The sequence below is a fragment of the Pteropus alecto genome, unplaced genomic scaffold, assembly GCF_000325575.1.
Source record: "Pteropus alecto unplaced genomic scaffold, ASM32557v1 scaffold179, whole genome shotgun sequence".
Taxonomy (NCBI): Eukaryota; Metazoa; Chordata; class Mammalia; order Chiroptera; family Pteropodidae; genus Pteropus; species Pteropus alecto.
In genome coordinates this window covers 516,475-536,569 of record NW_006442112.1, presented here as the reverse complement: position 1 = coordinate 536,569, position 20,095 = coordinate 516,475, and the positions used below count along the sequence as shown (strand labels likewise).

At 37.5% G+C, this 20,095-nt stretch overlaps 1 protein-coding gene across 1 annotated transcript in view; it reads right to left on the bottom strand.

The window, feature by feature from the left end:
• Positions 1 to 5,211: 5,211 nt before the first annotated feature.
• The window catches only part of TRMT2B (tRNA methyltransferase 2 homolog B), a 39,672-nt gene continuing 24,788 nt past the window's right edge, over positions 5,212 to 20,095 (bottom strand). The window contains 9 exon segments of the mRNA XM_025039038.1: positions 5,212 to 7,079; positions 14,006 to 14,073; positions 14,075 to 14,127; positions 14,361 to 14,480; positions 15,250 to 15,344; positions 15,514 to 15,674; positions 15,676 to 15,754; positions 16,073 to 16,161; positions 17,317 to 17,463. Coding sequence (XP_024894806.1) covers positions 6,953 to 7,079; positions 14,006 to 14,073; positions 14,075 to 14,127; positions 14,361 to 14,480; positions 15,250 to 15,344; positions 15,514 to 15,674; positions 15,676 to 15,754; positions 16,073 to 16,161; positions 17,317 to 17,463 — 939 coding nt within the window. The 3' untranslated portion in view covers positions 5,212 to 6,952.

Below are 20,095 nucleotides of genomic sequence, written 5' to 3'. Positions count from 1 at the left end.
TAACGGATGCCAAATATGTGCCAGGCAATTTGCAAAGTGCTTTACATACATTGTTTCGCTGAATGGGTCATAACAATCCCATGAGGTAAGCACTATTACTACCGATTTATATGGAGAGGGGTGTAGGGAGCTAAAGCTCCCCAAATTCAAAAGAGTGCATGGTTTATCTCGGGAGGCCTGCTTGCATAAAAAGGAAAAGGCTGGTTCTGTGGAATTCCAGGAAGAAGAAGATTAAGTATAGATAAAGGGAATGTCAAAGGGAGTGTCAAAGGAAGTGCCGATTGTACCTTGATCTTCAGGATGTTACTTTAATCATGTTATCTTGGGAGACCAAAAGGAACAGATTGTGTTTAAAAGAAGGATAAGAAATAAACTCGGAGAGACAGTTGTGAGATCTGCTCTCCCTCCTGCACCCTGTCTGTCTTCTCTTTTTTCTCAGTCCCCGCTCCCCCATTCAGGTACCCGGTTTGACTTGGTCGGCTGGCTTCCGACAGAGGGGCAGGGAACAGATGGTTGGAGAGGTAACTTGCCCTAGGTCACATAGCATGTAAGTAAAAGAGCCAGGATTCAAGTCCAGGTCAGCCTGATTCCAAAGCTGGTCTTCTTGGCCAGTATGCTATATTGCCATTCTGAGCACCTGCCACACTGCAGATACTGGGCTGTGTGCTAGACAGAGATACAACACTGAGCAGGATATAGCTCCTATCCCCTGAAGCCTTATAGTCTAATTGGAGACGAGAAATAGTAAACAGCCAAGTATAATACAGCCCTCTCTTTTTCTCAGGTATTCCTTGGTTTGGTTATAAAGTAAAGGTGATCGATTGGTAAAAGCAAGCAGTGAATGTCAACACCTTTAAATATTTAAATTCCTTTTTAGGTCCTCAAAGAAAATAACTCTCCTCTCCATGTACCCTGAGGATCCCTAACTGTTAGAAATGGACTTGAGGATATTGATATGTCCCTCCACTGTGAGGCTCTGGCTAGATGTCAGCATTGTCACTCCTTTAAGGAGAAACAATGGGAAATATCACATAGAAATACATATAATGATGCAATCGAATCAGCTGATGGAAAACTCTTAAGTCTGGGACATAATAATTATATTCCATTTCAATTATCCTTTTGCACTTACATTAATTAGTGAGCTCTAAGGGAGCTTCAGCTGGTTCATAACTACTTTATGGACATGCCATTTTGAAATATATTTCTTAGAAAAATGACAATGATGACCCTGTAAATATAAATTGGCAATGTGATTTTGAAGGTAAAGGGTTGGAAGACTTAAATCTCAGATGACAATCATTCTCTTCTCCCTTCCAACCTCAAAATAATCAAATACCCTAACCCTGTGGTGCACAACACTGGGTGCACATTAGAATCACTAGGGAAACTTCAGAATTACCAACGCCTGCGTCCCACTCCCAGAGATTGTGATGATTTAATTGGCCTGGATTTTGGAAGGTTTAAAAGATCCTCAGGGTATTTTAGTGTGCAGACAAGTTTGGGGAAACACAGCCTTAATTGGAGGATCATAACCCTGGCTTCGCATTAGGATCACCTTGAAATCGTAAAAGAACAAAACAAACAAACAAAAAAACAAAAAACAAAAAAAACCCAGATGCTTGGACAATTAAATCAGAATACCAGGGGGTAGGACACAAACCCTAGGAACCAGGATTTTTTTAAAAAGCTCCCAGACAAGTCCAATGTGCAGCAAGACTGGCAACCACAGAGGTGAAACTCCAAACCTGCAATAAAGGCAATAGCAAAAACTGTACTCAGAAGTCCAGCAACTTTAAGACGAACCTAATGAGAAGTGAGTTCTGGAAGACAGGTAGGAAGCAAGCCTAGGACAAACCCTTAAAATGACTCTCTTGCTTTATATTAAAATGCCTTCACTTTTCTCTTGTTGTGACAGAGAGTTAATTTTAAGGTTTAGCTAAGATTACTAGTAACTGATGGTAAGCTCCACTCTCTGCCACACCCACCAAAATAACCAGAAAGAATGGGAATGAGAATGCTTTAAAAAGATGAAAACCTTTACAAAGGACTGCAAACCAGTGTTCAGAGACCCAGGGTGAGTCCAGACAAGGAGGAAGCAGAAAAGCAAGCTACAGGCAAATCTCGGAGATATTGCAGGTTCAGTTTCAGACCATCACTATAAAGCAAGTCATAATCTATTTGCTGGTAGAGGATTTTGCCTCCAATTTGTGAAAAACACAATACGTGAAGCACAATAAATCAAGGCACAATAAAACGGGGTATACCTATATTTGGAGTATTACCCAACTAAGTTAGTTTTTATCTGTAATTGAATTGTGCACTTTTACTCATCAAGCCTAACAGTGGATTTGGAGACATGTGCTCTCATCCTTACCTGCACCTTTGAGTCATATGGGGAGCTTTCAAAATAGTGATGCTAGGGCCACATCCAAAATGAATTAAATCAAAATCTCTAAGGGGATGATGCCCAGGAACCTCTTTTAAAAGGTTCCCCAGGTGATTCTAATGAGCAACGAAGGCTGAGAACAGTTGCTCTAAACCAGTGGTTTTCAAACTTGACTGGGCATCAGAATCGCTAGGAGAGCATGTTAAAACAGACTGCAGGACCCCACTGCTAGAGTTTCTGATCCAGTTGAGGTGGAGCCTGAAAGTATGTATTTCTAACAAGCACCTAGGTGATGCCAATGCTGCTGGTACAGGGACCACCTAGACCACTGATTGCCAACCTTGGCTGTAGGTGAGAATCACTGGGGGACATTTTTAAAATACTGATGCCTGAGACCCTCTCTAAACCAGTTAAATTGGAATGTCCAGGGCCCAGGGACCAGTATTTTTAAATCACTTTCCAGGAGATACTAATGAGCAGTGAAGTTTGTGATCCCCTGCCCTAGAACTAGATATTTCACAGCTGGAAGAGAACATTTTGTGCAAACTCTTAAATCTGGGAATTTACAGCTACTTCAGCTATGACTGGTCCACACGTCCCAGCCCCAATTTCTACTGTTCTTCCTTAATCATTACTATATATTAGCAATGTGACTAATTTAGGGTGACCAGCTTTTTTCCAGGTTTGCCTAGGACGCTCCCAGTTTTAGCAAAGTCCCAAGTTCAGAGTAAATCAGGACAGTTGGTCACTGTACTAGTTTTACAGCTCACAGACTTGAATACGGTACTATTAGATTTTGCATCTAACATCCAGCAACTGCATCTCAGTTTTTAAATACCGTTCTCCATTAAAAGGAACCAGGGCTCCTTGGAAATAACTAACTCCAGGACTGGAGCACAGAAGTATAAGGGGAAGCCTAGGAATCTTGTGCCAGAATCCAAGAAAGTGCTCAAAGACTTATGGAGGTCTGTCAAATGGACATGACAGCCAGCCTGAAGGGTCTCCAAACTGGCCAAAGTGGAGAAAATTTGAGCATTACAAAGCAAATGACTAAACTGAATGTAAAATACTGAATTTAAATAAGAAACATTACTACAAACTGCCAGTTATAAAAGTAGTCATGGGGATGCAAAGTACAGCACACGAATATAGTCAGTAATATTGTAATACTGTGTGTAGTGCCAGGTGGGTGCTAAACTGACTAATCGGGGTGATCACTTCATAAGGTATATAAATGTCTAATCACTATGTTGTACACCTGACACTAATATAATGTCAACTATAAGTAAAAAGTAAAGAAATGAATAAACAAAAGACTAAAGAGATACCACACCCAAATGCAGCATGTGAACTAGCCATAAAAGATATGTAGGGGACAGCTGGGGAAATCTGAATATAGAGCAGTGCTACTCTATATGAATTTTGTCACTATCACTAAGCACACCACTTAATTCACCTGACATTTTTGTGGTAATAAGACTTTCTCGATGAAGGATATAGCACACGGATACACACTAATGCAAGCTCTCTATCTCCCTGTGAACCATCAAGCAGTCTGCAGACCACACTTCAGGAAGCACAGGATTAGATATTAGATAATATTCGTGAAGATCAGTGAGGTACTGTTAATTTTTAACTGGGTTTATGGTATTATGGTTATGTAGGAAAATGTCCTTATGCTTAGAAGATGTATGCTGTGGTATTTAAAGGTGAAGTGTTATGATGTCTAGGTCAGGGGGCTGCACAGCAGGAGGTGAGCATCTGTATTTGTAGCCGCTCCCCAGCGCTAGCATCATTGCCTCAGCTCCACCTCAGATCATGAGGCATTAGATTCTCATAGGAGCACCAGTCCCTGGTGCCAAAAAGGTTGGGGACTGCTGGTCTAGAACTTACTTTCAAATGGCTTATCAAAGAATAGATACACACATAAATAAAGCAAATACGGCAAAATGTTAACATTTGTTGAACTTTGGTGGTGGATACACTGGTGTTCATTGTACTATTCTTTCAACTTTCTTGTATGTTTGAAAGATTTCATAATAAAAATGACGGAAGCAAAATAAAAGAGTTTCTGTTTGAAAACTGAGAATAAAGACATATAGCATACATTGCCAGATAGCATTCAAATTAGTCCAAAGTGAGATTTTCTTTTTTTATAGTAAATTGCTTTCTTTTTTTAATTGAGGTAACATTGGTTTATACCATTATGTAACATTATAATTTGACATAAAGTTTTCTGACAGCCTATAAGAGTAATTTAATACTGTTTGGATTTTGAATGAGTTTCTAAGTGTGTTGTTTCATTTTTAAAAATAGAGAAAAGCAAAGAATACTTAGAAAGCTTGTCTGTATCAACTAGCTAATAGTTTAATAATTCAAATGGAAATATGCATAATAAAATGTCACTGTCAACAGCCAAAAGAAATGACAGAAGCATGTTTCTAAAACTATCTGACAAGATATAACGCTAACAAAATTATCAGGAAGTTGATTATCTACAGCCAATCCAACATTTATTCTGTAGCTATTCCTTGGGGTATAACTAAGTTAAAAACAGAAAGATGAGTAGAGTTAGCCAGAAGAGGTAAGGAAAAGCACATTAGACGCTGAAGAAACCAAACATGAAAAGGACCAGAATGGAAAAAAAAAATTATCTTTTTCAGGGAAAGGAATTCAATGTGTATATGGAAATGAGGTTGCCCAGATTATGGGAGGGTTTGAGGCTGCATCAAGAACAAAAAGATAATCAACTGAGTGGGAGAAGATATTTGCTTATGATATATCTGATAAGAAGTTAATCTCCAAAATACATAAAGAACTCATACAACTCAACAACAACAACCAAAAACAAGCAATCTAATTAAAAAATGGGCAGAAGACCTGAACAGGTATTTTGCCAAAGAGGAAATACAGATGACCAGTAGTTTGGCATTTTAGAAAACACTCTGACTATAGAGAACAAAATGGATGGAGACAGGAGGAGATGCAGCAGCAATTGGAAAGATGGCCCTTTCAGTAATAATTCAGTGAGAGATGATGGTCACCTGCAGAGATGGGGACTCAGTGACACACTGGATGGGGGAGGGGTAGAGAAGAGGGACTCAGAATCCCCAGGCTTCTGCCTTGAGTGATCGATTGGTATATTCATCAAGATTGGGAATATAGGAGCAAGAATAGGTTTGGGGGAAAGATGTGAAGCATTCGACATGAGATATGTTGAGTTTGAAGTACCTAGAATATATCCAGGTGGAATCTACCTTGTAGGCAGCTGGATACAAGAATGAGAAAGATAACTCTGTTTCCAGCTTTGACAAGTTATAGATGGGATTAACATTTACAGATATGGGGAACAAAAGGGGAGAAAATAAAAGTCACTTTACATTTACACTTTACATTTAAATTTTAATATAAAGTTTTACTATAACCCCATTACATAAAATGAAATATAGGGAAATGTAAATAAAACTTACATGACTACCATAAATCAACACTTCTTATCATTTTAGATTATCTCCTAGTATTTTTAAATGGATATTTACATAGTAGCTTTAATAGACATATTTTTCTGAGATGGCGCCTTCTCTAGAAGTATTGAGGATTGATAAGAATTAAAAATTGATAAGAATTAAAAATAGTTGACCTGATATCGTTTTGTCAATCAGACAATACTTGCTAAGTTACACATCCCTAGGCTGTTAAAAGATTCAAAACATAATCTAACTTGTTGGGCAAGTATCCAAGAACAATTTCAGAGTTGAAGAAATCATGGACTATAGAATATCAGTTTCAATAGCCAGTTTATTATAGTATATACTGGATCATTAGGGGATTCTGGAGCTCTCTGCCTCCATACTACACAGCACAATTATAGGTATTCAGTCTCTTCTTTGAATATCTTCTTTCCCATAGGGTTTCTACTACAACCAATTCTCCCTCCACAGGTGAGAGCTAATTGGTGCTATTGCTCTTAGGGATAACTGCATTTTTAAAGGGTGTTCTAGAACCCAGAAATCTGAGAAAACCCAAAGGAACGAAGGTCTACTGAGTTCACGCAGTCACCCTGCAATCACTCCACAGTTTACTCCAGTTTTTAAAAAAAGCTAGACTTGTTTCTAGTTCTAATCCTTGGCTACCTCATGAAAGCAGAACATATCTAATAAAATCTCTGGGCAAATACAGAGACCTGAGTCACTGTGAACTTATTACCAGCTGCTGAGAAAAGCTCAGTTGTCACCACACCACAGGCAGAGTTAGACAGAGACAAGCCTATAAACTAGGACCAAAGGAGCCAATGACAGGCTGACAACAAAAGGAAGGAAAAGTCCACGTCCAGGACCAAGAAGTGGTCGCAACCAGACAAATACAGATGAAAGCAAGAGAACCTAAAAACTAGGGTTATAAATCTGTCTCAGATGAGAGGCCTGCTATATTCTTCCTGCTTGCAGTCCATAGAGTGGTTTCCCCAGTAATGCCCTCATGGTCTGCAATGTAGCAACAAGTCAAACCTGGAAGTAGCTGAAACTTCAGCCTTAACAAAGAGACTGCCATCTTGTAGAGGGCTGCTTATCGAGTTAAGAGGAGCTCCAGCACACAGTTTGGGCTATGGGGGAATAGATGCATAGGCAAAGCTTGTCTCAGGAGGAAAGGCTCACTGAGGGGCTTCTTAGGAGAGTTTGGAGGACAATACAACCTATAGAAACACATCATACCAGTTCCTAGAAACCGAGACCTTCTAGCCACACAACTTCTTAAACTTCAAGCCCTGATTCCCTGTTCTCGCAGCCCCGTGTTTCTCTCTGTAACAGCATTTATCATATTTAAGGTAGCTACCTTTTCTTTTAAACCACCTTCCTCACTGGAGTATAATCTTTTGGAGGGTAGAAATAAGGCAAAATATACTTATTATTCATCTCTATATTCCCAGTGTGTGACACACAGTAGGGGTTTAGTGGTGAATAGAGCGAGAAGCCCAGGTCATATATGTTTCTGTATGATTAGCACAAAGTAGGTAATTAATAAAAACTACTGAATTGAATTATTCTATTAAACATTTTCAAAGTAGATTAATTTTCTCCTTATTTCAAAGGCAGTCAAGCAAAAATGAAAACGACAATTCACCTAGAAATTCACCAGAGGATAACCGCTGCTAACTTTTCAGAATGTATATTTCCAAATACGTATATTTAAATTGGTTTCTTAAAATGGAGTCACACTGTATACACTGTACATACTGCTTTATGACGAGTTTCTTCAGTTAATAATATATCACGAGCATCTCTCCGCTATATTATATGCAAAGCTACCTCAATTTTATTGTCTATATGGTATTTCATTAAGTAAACTGAACACAGTTTAGTTATCTAATTCCTTGCTATTGGAAATTTAAGCTATTTCTAACTTTTGGCTATTTCGAAAAGTCCCTCCTTGAATCTTCTTATAGCTATATCTTTGCACACATTTTTAGTTATTTAGTGGAACTGATGAGTTGAAGGGCCTGTGTTTTTTAAGGCCCTAAGATATGTACCACTGAACTATTCTAAAAAAAAAGTTGTAGCAATTTACACTCAAACCAACAGAGCAGAAAAGTTATTTCCTCAGCAAACCCTCCATAGTTTAGCACTGTCCCATTGAAATAAGGAACAAGTTTGTTTTGTTCATTCGTTGCTTTTATGTTATGAACCAGTGTTACCCCAATTAATTTATAAAAGTAAACTCTAAACTTTTCACTTTAGTTAATAATAATGTATCAATATTGGTTTACATAATTTTGTCAAATGTACAACACCAATGCAAGATATCAAAATGGGGGAAGTATGTGCAGAGTAGGGAGAATATACAGGAACTCTGTACTTTCTGCTTAGTTTTTCTGCAAATCTAAGATAGCTCTAAAAATAAAGCCTATTGATTTAAAAAAGTAAAACAAAAGTCGGGAACAAGACAATATTTTCACTATTACTCCTATGATGGAACATTTTCTTATCCATGTAATAAGCAAAAAGTATTGGAAGGAAAGAAACAAAACTGTTTTCATATGGTGATGCTTATGGTATAAAAAACTTTATGCCAAGAAAACGCAAAAGAATCAACTGGAAAACGAATAAAACTAATAAAAGAGTAAGGTAGCTGGACATACAATTGGCAATAACCAGTTAGAAAATGTCATTAAAAAGGTCCCATTCATAATAGCAATAAAAACTTTATAATATCTTATATTAACCTTAATAACAAAGATCTATATTGGAAAAAAATTTTTATATATATATATAGCTTTAGAGAATTACATACTTCCACAGTAACTGAAAAGACATACCATATACCTGGACAGAAAAAATACTGTAAAGAGTTCCAGTCTTCCTAAATTAATTAATAAATTCACTGCATTTCCAATTATAATCCCAAAAGGACATTTTTGGTAAGTTGATTCTAGAGCTCTGTTAGAAAACACATGAAAATGTTAAAAGCATATATCCTTTAATCCAGTGATTCCATATCGGGGATTTATTTAATATATATATATACACACATATATACACATACATACATACATACATACATACATACATACATACATATATATACACACACACACATACTATCACATATACTTATTCATCACATATACATAACATTGCACATATATGCAAAGGTATATATACAAGGATATTCATTGTAACACTGTGGTAACCAGAGTAGAAACAACCTTAAAATTCATTAGCAAGGGACCAGTTAATTAACGTGCAAATATAAGTTAAAACTATATATAGCCTGCTTAAAAAATGAAGTAGGCTTATAAGTCTTGATGCAAATTCTACATTATTGTAGAAAAATCTCCTCTCCAAAATCTATTGTTAAGTGAAAAGCAGGGTGCAGAACAGTGTTTCTAATCTGTTTCTATTTGTTAAAAAAAAAGAGAGGGATGGTATGTACACATACATGTACATATATACACACGTATAGTCACAGAACATCTTTGATAGGCCACAAAAGAAACTGGTAAGAGTAGTGACATCTGAAGGATTAGAGGTCTGGAGTGAAAAAGAGACTAATTTTTCACTGCAGACTCTTTTGTATTGTTTGCTTTTTTTTCTACCATATGCATATACTGTTTCTTTTTTTCAAAATATTTCTTGCTTTTTTGAGACCACATTTATTGTTTTACTCAGCATGAGTGTTAGCAGAATCTTAGCTTTACTCTTAATCATTGCATTTTAAAACTTGCTTTTCACAATGAATATTTTCATTTTATCCAAAAATAAAACATGAAAAGGTATGTAGTGAAGTCTCTTTTCCATAACTCCCATCTCAGCAGTTCTCTCCTAGAGTAGATAACAATTATCAGTTTCTTATATAACTTACCAGTTTCTCTGTGCATATACAAGCAAATACAAATCTATACTCTGCCCCTTGTCCTTTGTCCCTTTTTATAAAGATAGTTTCTATTATATAAACAATTCTGCACATCTTGCTATTTCTACTTAGTAAAATACCTTAGAACCAAAATTGCAAGCCATAGGAGAAAATATAGTCTGGACACATTCAAAATTAAGTACTCGAGGTTCAAAGGACACCATTAAGAAAGTGAACAGAGAACCCACAGAATGGAAGAAAGTTTTTGCAAACTATGTATCTGATAAGGGACTTATAATAGAATATATAAATAAATCTTAAAACTCAATACTAAAGAGACAACCCAATTAAAAAATGGGCAAAGGATCTGAATAAACATTTCTCCAAAGAAGATATACAAATGGTCAATAAACATATGAAAATTAAAACAAGGGAAATGCAAATGAAAACCACAAGGAGATACCACTTCTCACCCACTAGGATGGATATAATAAAAAAAGACAGAAAATAACAAGAGTTGTGAGGATGGGTAGGAATTGGAACCCTCATACAGTGCTAGTGGGAATGTAAAACGGGACGGCAGCTTTGGAAAAAAGTCTGGCAGTTCCTCAAAAGGTTAATATAGATTTATCATATGACCCAGCAATTCCACCCAAGAAAAATGAAAACACATGAAATAAAAAGCTTGCACACAAATGTTCAAAGCAGTATTATTCATAAGAGCCAAAAGGCAAAAACAACCCAAATGTCCATCAATTGATGAGTGAATAAAATGTGGTATATCCATATAACGGAATATTACTCATCCATAAAAGGAATGAAGTACGGATATGTGCTACAGCATGGATGAACTTTGCAAATAACATGCTATCTGAAAGAAGCCAAATGCGAAGAACCATATATTTTATAACTTCATTTGTATGAAATAGTCATAAATAGGTAAATCCATAGAGACAGAGAGCAGATTAGTGGTTGCCTAGGGCCAAGAGGTTGGAGAAAATTGGGGAGTAACTGGTGAGCAGTGCAGTTTCTTTTCGAAGTGATGAAAAAGTTCCGGAATCAAATGGGGTGATGGCTACACAAGTCTGAGAACATACCAAAAACCATTGAACTATACACTTTAAATGGATGAATTTGTGATATGTGAATTATATCTCAATAAAGCTGTTATTAAAAAATAATATACCTTAGAGATAGTTCCATATCGGTACATACAGACTATCTTCATTCTTTTTTATAGCAGCACAGTTGATCTAACCAGTTCTCCACTAATGGACTTTTCGGATATTTCATTGTCTGCTCTTATAATATTGCAATAAATAACTTTGTATATAGGTTATTTTACATGTGTGTCAGTCTATTTGTAGGATAAAGCCTCAGTAATGGAATTACTGAGTCAAAGGGTATATACAGATTTATAATTTTAATCTGTATTGCTAAATTTCCCTCCATAGGGATAGTACCAATTTACACTCTAAGCAATGAGTTTTTAGAATTCATGTTTCTCTACAGTACTGCTAATGGTGCATTATCAAACTTTTGAACTTTTTGCCAATCTGACATGTAAAAAGTGGTAACTCAGGGTACTTTTAATTTGTATTTTCATTATAGTGGAATAGACTGAACATCCTTTCATGGTCCATAAACATATTTATATTTTCTTTTCATCTCTTCTATTCATTTTTCTTTTGGGCTGTTGTTCTTTTTTCTTATTGATTTCCAGGAGTCTGTTATAAGTTAAGGAAAAAAGGATTTGTGATATGAACTGAACATTTTTTTCCACTTTTTATGTTGTCTCCTATCTTTGCTTTTAGTGCTTTTTATCAAGCAAGTTATTGAGTTTTTAAACTGTTTTATTGAAATATATTTCACATATCATACAGCTCACCCATTGATATAGTTCATTCGTTTTTAGTACATTCACAGAGTTGTGCATCATTCATAGCAATCAAACTTAGAATATTTTTCGCTAACTTAAGAAGATATTATATACCCCATTTCTCCCCAACCCCTCATCCTCAGCCCTAGGTAACCACAAATCTACTTTCTGTCTCTAGAGATTTTCCTACTCTGGACATTTCCTATGAGTGGAATCATACAATTATATGGCCTTTTGTACCTGGCTCCTGGATACCAGTCTCTTCTCAGATAAATGATTTGTAATTATTTTCTCCTATTTTGTCTTTTCACATTCTTGATGGTATCATTTGAGCACAAAAACATTTTTAAACTTTGATGATGTCCAGTTACACACATAATTTATTTATTTATTTTTATTTGTTGTTGTTGGGTTTTGTTCTGTTTTTTTTTTTTGTCATATCTAAGAAAGCTTTGCCTAACTCAAGGTGAAAATGATTTACTCCTATGTTTTAATCTCTTACATTTAGTTCTATGATCCATTCTGAATTCACTTCTGTGCATGGTGTAATGAAGGGAGAAGTTATTTTTTATATAACCAAATTTAACCACCTTTTTTTATTATATGGCTTCTGAATTTTCATAGTTAAAAAGGGCTTCCACACTCTAAGATTATAAAGAAATTCTATGATTTCCTAGGGTACATGAATGGTTTTCCTTTATGTTTACGTCTCTGACTCCTTTATAATATATCCTAGCATACTGTGTGAGATACAGATCCAACTTTTTTTTTTCACCATGGCTAATGAGTTGTCCACAACCATTTATTGAATAGTCCATCTTTTCCCATTGATCTGAGGTGTCACCTTTATCATATATTCAAAAACATTTTTAAACAGTATAATAAAAATAAAATAAAGTACAAATGGAAGAGTAAATATGCAAGAATAGACAAGGAAATAAGATTCTGAAAACAAATGGGCCTCACACTATTATTTTGGGTAGAAGAAGCTCTTTGACAACTCTCATTTTTTTTCTATGGTTACTGCTTTATTTAGGTTTACTATACCTTTGAGAATTAATATTAGCCATTTGCATTTTCCCAGAAAATTGCCCATCTAGGTCTTCAAATGTTTTGCAAGGGAGGTGTACAGTGTACTTCCTTACCATTTTTAAAATAAGTCAGACAGAAAAAGTTGAGAACCATACCAAAAGAAACAGACTCATGGACACTGACAACAGTTTAGTGGTTACCAGAGGGAAGTAGGGGAAGTAGATAAGGGTACAGGGTCAAATATCTGGTGACGAAAGGAAATTTAACTTTGGGTGGTGAACACACAATGTAATATAGATATGATGTATTATTGAATTGTACACTTGAAAACTATATGATTTTATTAATCAATGTCACCCCAATAAAATTAAATAAATAAAATATTGTCTTCATATTTGTAGTTATGCTCTTTTTCTCATTTAAGACTTCATAATTTTCTTCATTCTATTCCTTTCTATTCTTGATTAGGTTTATTTATCTATTTTATTTTCTTCCAATAACACCTTCTTGTTCATTTGTCAAGTCTATGGTTTTTTTGCTTCGTTCATAACTGTCTGGATTTTTTTAATGCTACTGATTTCTACCTTAAGTTTCCTTAGATTTATTGTTCTTTTTCTAGCTTGTTGACTTGAAAGCTCAAGTCATTTACTTTTAAATCTCACTTGTTTTATCTAGGCATATCATCTATACGTTATATCCACCTATGTGGCTTGACTATTGCAAATAAATTGTATTACTGATATAAAAATAATAAGAGGGAGGTGAGAGAGAGAGGTACTGCAAGAAGAAAACAACATTTCAAAAATCAAAATAATTGACCAAGACTAGAACTGAAGTGAAGCAAGAAGCATTCATCGCAGGTGGAAAATTTAAGAGGGTGCCAAAAAACTCAGTAATCATGATGAATAATATTTTGATGCAATATTTTGGAAAATCGAATTGGAAAACTACAGGCTGGCTTCCTACTTTTATAAATAAAATTTTATTGAAACCAGGGCCAGGATTAGGGTAAGGTGAATGAAGCAGGGTTTACCAAGTACAAGAGTAGATCTCATCTTTCTAAAAATCTTACTATTTTGTTTATCATGGATCTTCATACTAATTTTGATTTCTGAAAATACTGCATAAAAATATACCTTGATTACTAAGATTTGAAGCACCCCTTAAATTTTATATCTGAAGTGAGTTGCTTTACTTGCCTCACCTGAGACCCAGCCCTGTAATTGACTCTTGGTAGCAGTATAATGCCTTTTTTTCTGCTTCTTTACATTTCTCTGCATTTTCCAAAGTCTGCACAATAAGTGTGGATTACTTTGATTATCAGAAAAAAAAAATTTAAAAAAGAAGTCAAGACTCACTCAGTGATGTTCCTTGTGTTTTCACCATGGGGCTTACAGGAAAAAAAACAAAAAACAAACAAAAAAAAACACTAGCGTGCGGATGGCCCTGCTGTTTCGAATGGCCTGAACCACCTGGTAATCTGAAGGAAGAAAGATGATGCTATTGATATAATTAAACTAACATGGTCCAGGTTATCACAACCTCCAAACTGGCCAGCACCTAGGATTGGTGAGGAACAGAGGAGAAGCAGGTTCAGAGACAGCCAATGGGAACACTCTTGGCATGGTGTAGGAATGAGGAACTAAAGCTGGTAGACATCATAGGAACACCCAACTAGTTCTGTAGCAGGAAAGCTAAGCTATTCATCCTTATGCAGTCCTGCCTGGGCTGGGTTCACCACAGCAACAATTAACTGCCCATCTCCCTCTGACTTTAGCAGCTGTGGCAAAATCTTCCCTGCTTAGCCAGCATGGAATTCACAGTTGGTGATGCCTGCAGAAAAGAGGCCCATTTAAGTTTTGACATAACTCAAAATCCAAGCCCAACAGTGGGCACAGGGAGCTTCAGCTTTATAGAAATGTACAGGAGCCAGAGCTCTGCCATTTTCCTTTGGATCTAGCATACCTTTACATAACGATGAAAAAAAATGCTTTTGGACTTGCTTCATTTTTCCCAACCTGCTTTCTCTTGCAATATCTCAGTAGGTCTTTCAGCTTGAGAAACTAGACAGTGTTATTTTACAACTCTGTGACTTACACAGCACATAAGTACCTGCACCGAGAAGAGAAACTTGACTTTTACTCAAGTGCTCTTTTTCCTATACTGAAGGTTTTCACACAGAGCCTCAAGAGTTGTGTGGAGGTGAGATAGAAGGGACAAGGGGATCAGCTTTCTACACTGCAGTTTGGCATAAGATTGTGTTCAAAGAAAAGGTTCTGTTGCTAAAAATAGTTTGAAACTCATTATATTATGTTATGATGTCTCATGAGTCTAATGTCAAGAAGGCTCTTCTATATTATCTAAAGTTTTGCCAAGTTTCTTTCCTATTAGCTAGGCTTGTTCCTTCCCTCAGCCTCTGCTTCTGGATAGAAAAAAAAGATACGTTATTGGGATCTCTTTCAGAAAACTATCAGGACCCAACGCTGACCACTCTAGAACATCCTCCCTCCCTCCCTATAGGTCATGGATACAGTAGATGCCCTTTCCCATACAACTCTTTCCATAGCACAGAAATAACTGCAGCTCTTAATTTTCCCCAGACTGTGAGCAGTGTACCTGGCATTCTCTTCTGCCTGCTCCACCAGCTCAGTCTCAAGGACTTGAGAGGTATACTGAGCCAGAGAGAGGCCGGTCATACTTGGGGAAGTAACAGAGAATAATAGGAGGGTATTTTAGGGCTTTAAATCAATGAGGTTATGCCTACACCACTACCATCACCTTCCAACATTGGCTGCAAGGACCATGGGTGCTGGGTGGACAGGGTTTGGGAGCTAAGCAGCATACAGATTGTGCCCTGGGTGGCCACTTTCCAGTTTCACAGCAGATGTCAAAGAGGATGCTGTTAGAGTTCACTCTACTCAGATCCCCCATGGTCTGATACAGCATCTCTGTACCAGCAGTGTTAACTTGGAAAAAGGCATCTAGAGAGATATAGATCTTCAAGCTGATGTAGGGAGACTGCTGATGTAAGGAGATCTTCAAATATGTGGGGTTCCCCAAATAGGAGCTGGTAGAGGGACTGCTGATGACTGCAACAGGTCATGGTGCTGGAAAAGAATAAAAGAAGAAAGCATCTATCTCTAGTGGTTGGCTGAAGGAGGAGGCCCCAGCATCTCGGCTAGGAGACACACCCTCCATAGCATGGCCGTGAAAGCTCTGGAGAAGTTCCCCTTTCAAGAGATGGAGGTACATGCAAACACTCTCGTCTGCAGTCTGGCCTGGGTTCCCAGGCCTGGCTGGTGTACAAGGGCCAGTACCACTTAGCCCAGACCCTCTGTGATCAGCAGCCTTGCCTCAGCAATCCATAACTAAGATTATGGCAAGCCATCAGTATTCTGCTTGCTGTTTGGCTGTCCCAGGTTTACCTTTCTTGGAAGTAAAGTGATGTCAAGTCACAGAATGCTCCTGGCCCTTTGGTGAAAAACTCCTTTACAGTCTCCTGAACAGAGTTCCTCTTGCCCAGATCACAAAATCGGGAGTCAAGCAGACTCATCTCTGACAAACTTTCTCTCCTAGATCTGCCCTGCAGTAGTCAGACAAGAGGGCACATTTCTCAAATCCTATTATAAATAACAATATAAAGCAATGTTCTGTAGGACAAAAACATAAGCTATTTTCACATCTCGGTAGAAACACTGCTTTAGTTAACAGCTTTTGACAAATCCTGTGTAATAAACACACACTTTCCCCAGTCTGAGCCCCTTTAATAGTTCTCTAGAGAAAGTGTGAATTGTTCTTGTTGTAAACTGGAGCTAAACTAAGCTTTTGTCCCATCACGAAGAAGCAGTAACCTTTCAATTCCCTTCATACTTCTCCACTTCAAACATCCCAACCACCCACCCAAACACCACTTCAGAGGACATGAGTGCCAGGAGAAAGAAAAGTGCTATGAAGAAAATGAGCATAGTAAATAAATCCTTTTTTTGAGTTCAGAACATTTTAAAGTTCTTGCAGCACTACAGAGAGCCTAACCATTAGCTTGACACAAGATATATCACAATAAATTATGTTGGAGCTATAGAGTTAAAAGGCCAGGAATCAGTGACCTGAGGTCAAGCCCCAGCTTGGCTATTTTCTGGCTTTTTAACCTTGGGCATTTCTATGCCTCCATTTGCCCATCTGTGAAATGAAGGTGACAACATGTTTCCTCCCACCTACTTTATAAGTTGGTTGAGATAATCACATAAGTACAGGAATGTTTTAATATAGGAATGTTTGAAAGCTCTAAGTACATTACAAATGTAAAGTATTATTTGGGTTATGAAGTTCTGACTATAATCTAGTCTCTACTGAATTAGTTTCTGGATTCAATAGAGTATATACTAACTTCCATGGGCAAAGTTCTTGTGAAAATACTTAGGGGTCCTCACATGATACTTAACTTGGTAACCTTGCCTCAGTCTCAGGGGTTTGATTGTGCCAGCAGCATGGTTAAAGAGTATCCTTGCCATCTCCTTCTCCTCACCCTAACCCCTCTGCCTGACCCACACAGATATTCTGTGGATGTGTAGTTTCTTCTATCTGCCCTGAAACTCCCAAAAACCAAATGCGGGATTGTAACAGTAAGGGCTACTACAGAAGCTATCCCTTATTATCCTGTGAATCTCACCTGCCTTAATTCCCAGGGATGGAAAGTGATGATGGCCATTGTATGCCCTTGGCTATTGGTGTGGACTGTGAGCTCACGCCAGTGTCCACCTTCATGAAACAGAAGGCAGGGCTCCACTGGAGACTGTTAAAGGAATACTTCGTAGTACTAGGGGAAAAAAACAGTATTATTACACAGGCAAAACTAACAAGTTCCACAGCTGATTATTCACACTGGGTGACTGCTATGGGCTGAAATATATCCTCCCTCCAAAACTCATATGCTGAAGCCCTAACCCCAAATACCTCAGAATGTGGCGATATTTTGAAGAGATAGTTATGTTCAAATGAGGTTGTTAGGGTGGGCCCTAATCCAATTTGACTGGTGTCCTCATAAGAAAAAAATTTGGACATACAAAGAGATACCAGGATGCACATACAGAGGAAAGATCATGTGAAGACACAGAAAATGGACACCTACAAGCCAAGGACAAAGGTCTCAGAAGAAATCAACTTGCCAACATCTTGGTCTTGAATGTCTACCTTTCAGAACTGTGAGAAAATAAATTTGTTGTTTAAGCCACCCAGTCTGTGGTATTTTGTTATGGCAGACCTAGCAAACTAATACAGTGATATAAGAAACATGATCGCTGCTCTTTGACTTTACAAAGGGATACTATCTATTGTATTCTAAACAGTAAGCTCCATGAAGACTTAGAGTTGTATCCTTAGTCTGGCACATAATAGTTACTCAATAATTATTATTGAAAGAAGGTGTGAATGAATTAACAGGAAAGGTATTAATTTGTATGAAGAATCTCAGGTTATTATACATATAGTATGGAGTGCAATCATCATCCATTTCTATTCATTTATCTTGGCAGAAATTCCTAATATACTACTAAGACGCTATGATTACATTCTCACAACTTCCTGATGTAAGCCCATCATTTCTTTATTTCTTCATATAACCAGATGCCAACTATACCATAGCTTAGTTGGCTCCTTCATTTCCTCCTGGTGAATACAAGTCAAGTGCAATCCTGACTTAGTTGTTGAGATATCAAACACCCTTAAAGCCAGTTTTTTCAAACACAAGCTTGTTGCTACCACAACAGGACACAATGTCTGATTTACCAGGTCCTTTTGCTTTTATAATACATGCATTCTAAGTCCAATGTATTTTCAAACAATACCAAAATTATGCATGAAAGGGGTAGTTATATGAGAAAATCGTGCTGCCTGAGAGGGCAAAATCAATTAAGGCTGCACTTGATCATTTTTGCTATAATTTCACATAAATACAATATAAGATATACTTAACTATGCTGAACATATTTTCCAAATTTTGAGGTTGGTGATTTAAAGAAATATTGGTTCAATTCTCGTTTACTGGCTAGTTGGAAAGGAATGATTTTTAGAAGCAAGATTCAAATGTCATTGAGGTCCTGGAAGGAAGGGAAATTGTAGAAGTTATGGACTAGTCTGACCTAGCCCATAATGGGTAAGTAAATATGAAATACAGCTTTTCCACTGTATGAGCTCAGGCCTTGGTTTCTTCACTTATAAAAAAAGAGACTGAAATTCCTATTCTTATATAGAAATGCCTAAGCATTAAAAGTGAAGGGGCCAGGAAGATGGCAGTTTAGGTAAAAGCAGGGTTCGTCTCCTCCTAGGTCCACATTGAAATTACAACCAATTTATAAAATAATCAATGTGGAGACTCACCCGAAGTCTAGCTGATTTTAAAACCTACATCTGATAATATAAAGAAGCCACATCAAAGGTGGTAGGAGGGGCAAAGTTGCGAATCAGGCTGCACCCACACCTGTGGGTAGTAGAGGAACACTGGGAGGGAAAGCGAGGCTGCAGAGTCTCTCCTGAAGGAGAAGAGGTCCTGGTCTCATCTAGGGGCTCCCCAGCCCAGGGTCCCAGCCCAGGGAAGAAGAGATTCTAATAACTCTGATTGTAAAAACCAGAAGGGATTCTGGCCTTCTGGGTGAGATGGAAGTAGACTGAAACCCTAGACGCCCCTTTGAAGTGTTGCAGGAAGCAACACCTGATGGAGGAATTTGGACTCTCAGACAACTATGTTAGAGGAAAGAGAATTTCTTGCCAGCAGAGCACGTGAGGCTTAACAGCACCAAAGCACTGAGCTCCCCTTGGTTAGATTTCTTACAGCTTATATACCTCTGCAGTGTCCATGCAAGGAGCATGTGATTCCTTTGTCTGAGGTTCTACATGCACCTCATGACTCAGGATGGGGAGGGGGAGTTTTGGATGGGGGCTGCAAGTGAGATGGGGACATCACTTGTAAAATTCTTAATCTTTTAGCAGGAAATGAAATGGGACATCTCTTGCAGAGTTAATCTTTTTAGTAAACCTAGTTTTCTTACCTCTTTTCTTTGGAAAAAAGCCCTTTCCCTCAAATCCTGATAATTGCCCTGGGGAATCAGATCCTCTGGCTATTGATAAGGGTTATCAGCCCATTGTTAAGCAGAAATGGTGATAAGCCAGGCCGGGCCTTTAGAGTCCCAGAGGGAAGGGGATTTTAGGCCAAAGGTCTTTTTACTCTTTAAGAAACATATTAACCAAGCCTGTTTCCCTTTACTCACTTAATAGGCAAATCAATAATAGAAATTAATAGATATATGATTTAAATAATAAGTTTGTATCTTCTTTTCCTTGTATAGGGACTGAAGCAGCATTTCGGTGAGATACCCAAGACCCCACCCTGACTGAGGCAGAAAAGGAAAGAGCTCCATGAAACCCTAATAGGCAGGGACGACGCCTCTTCTTCA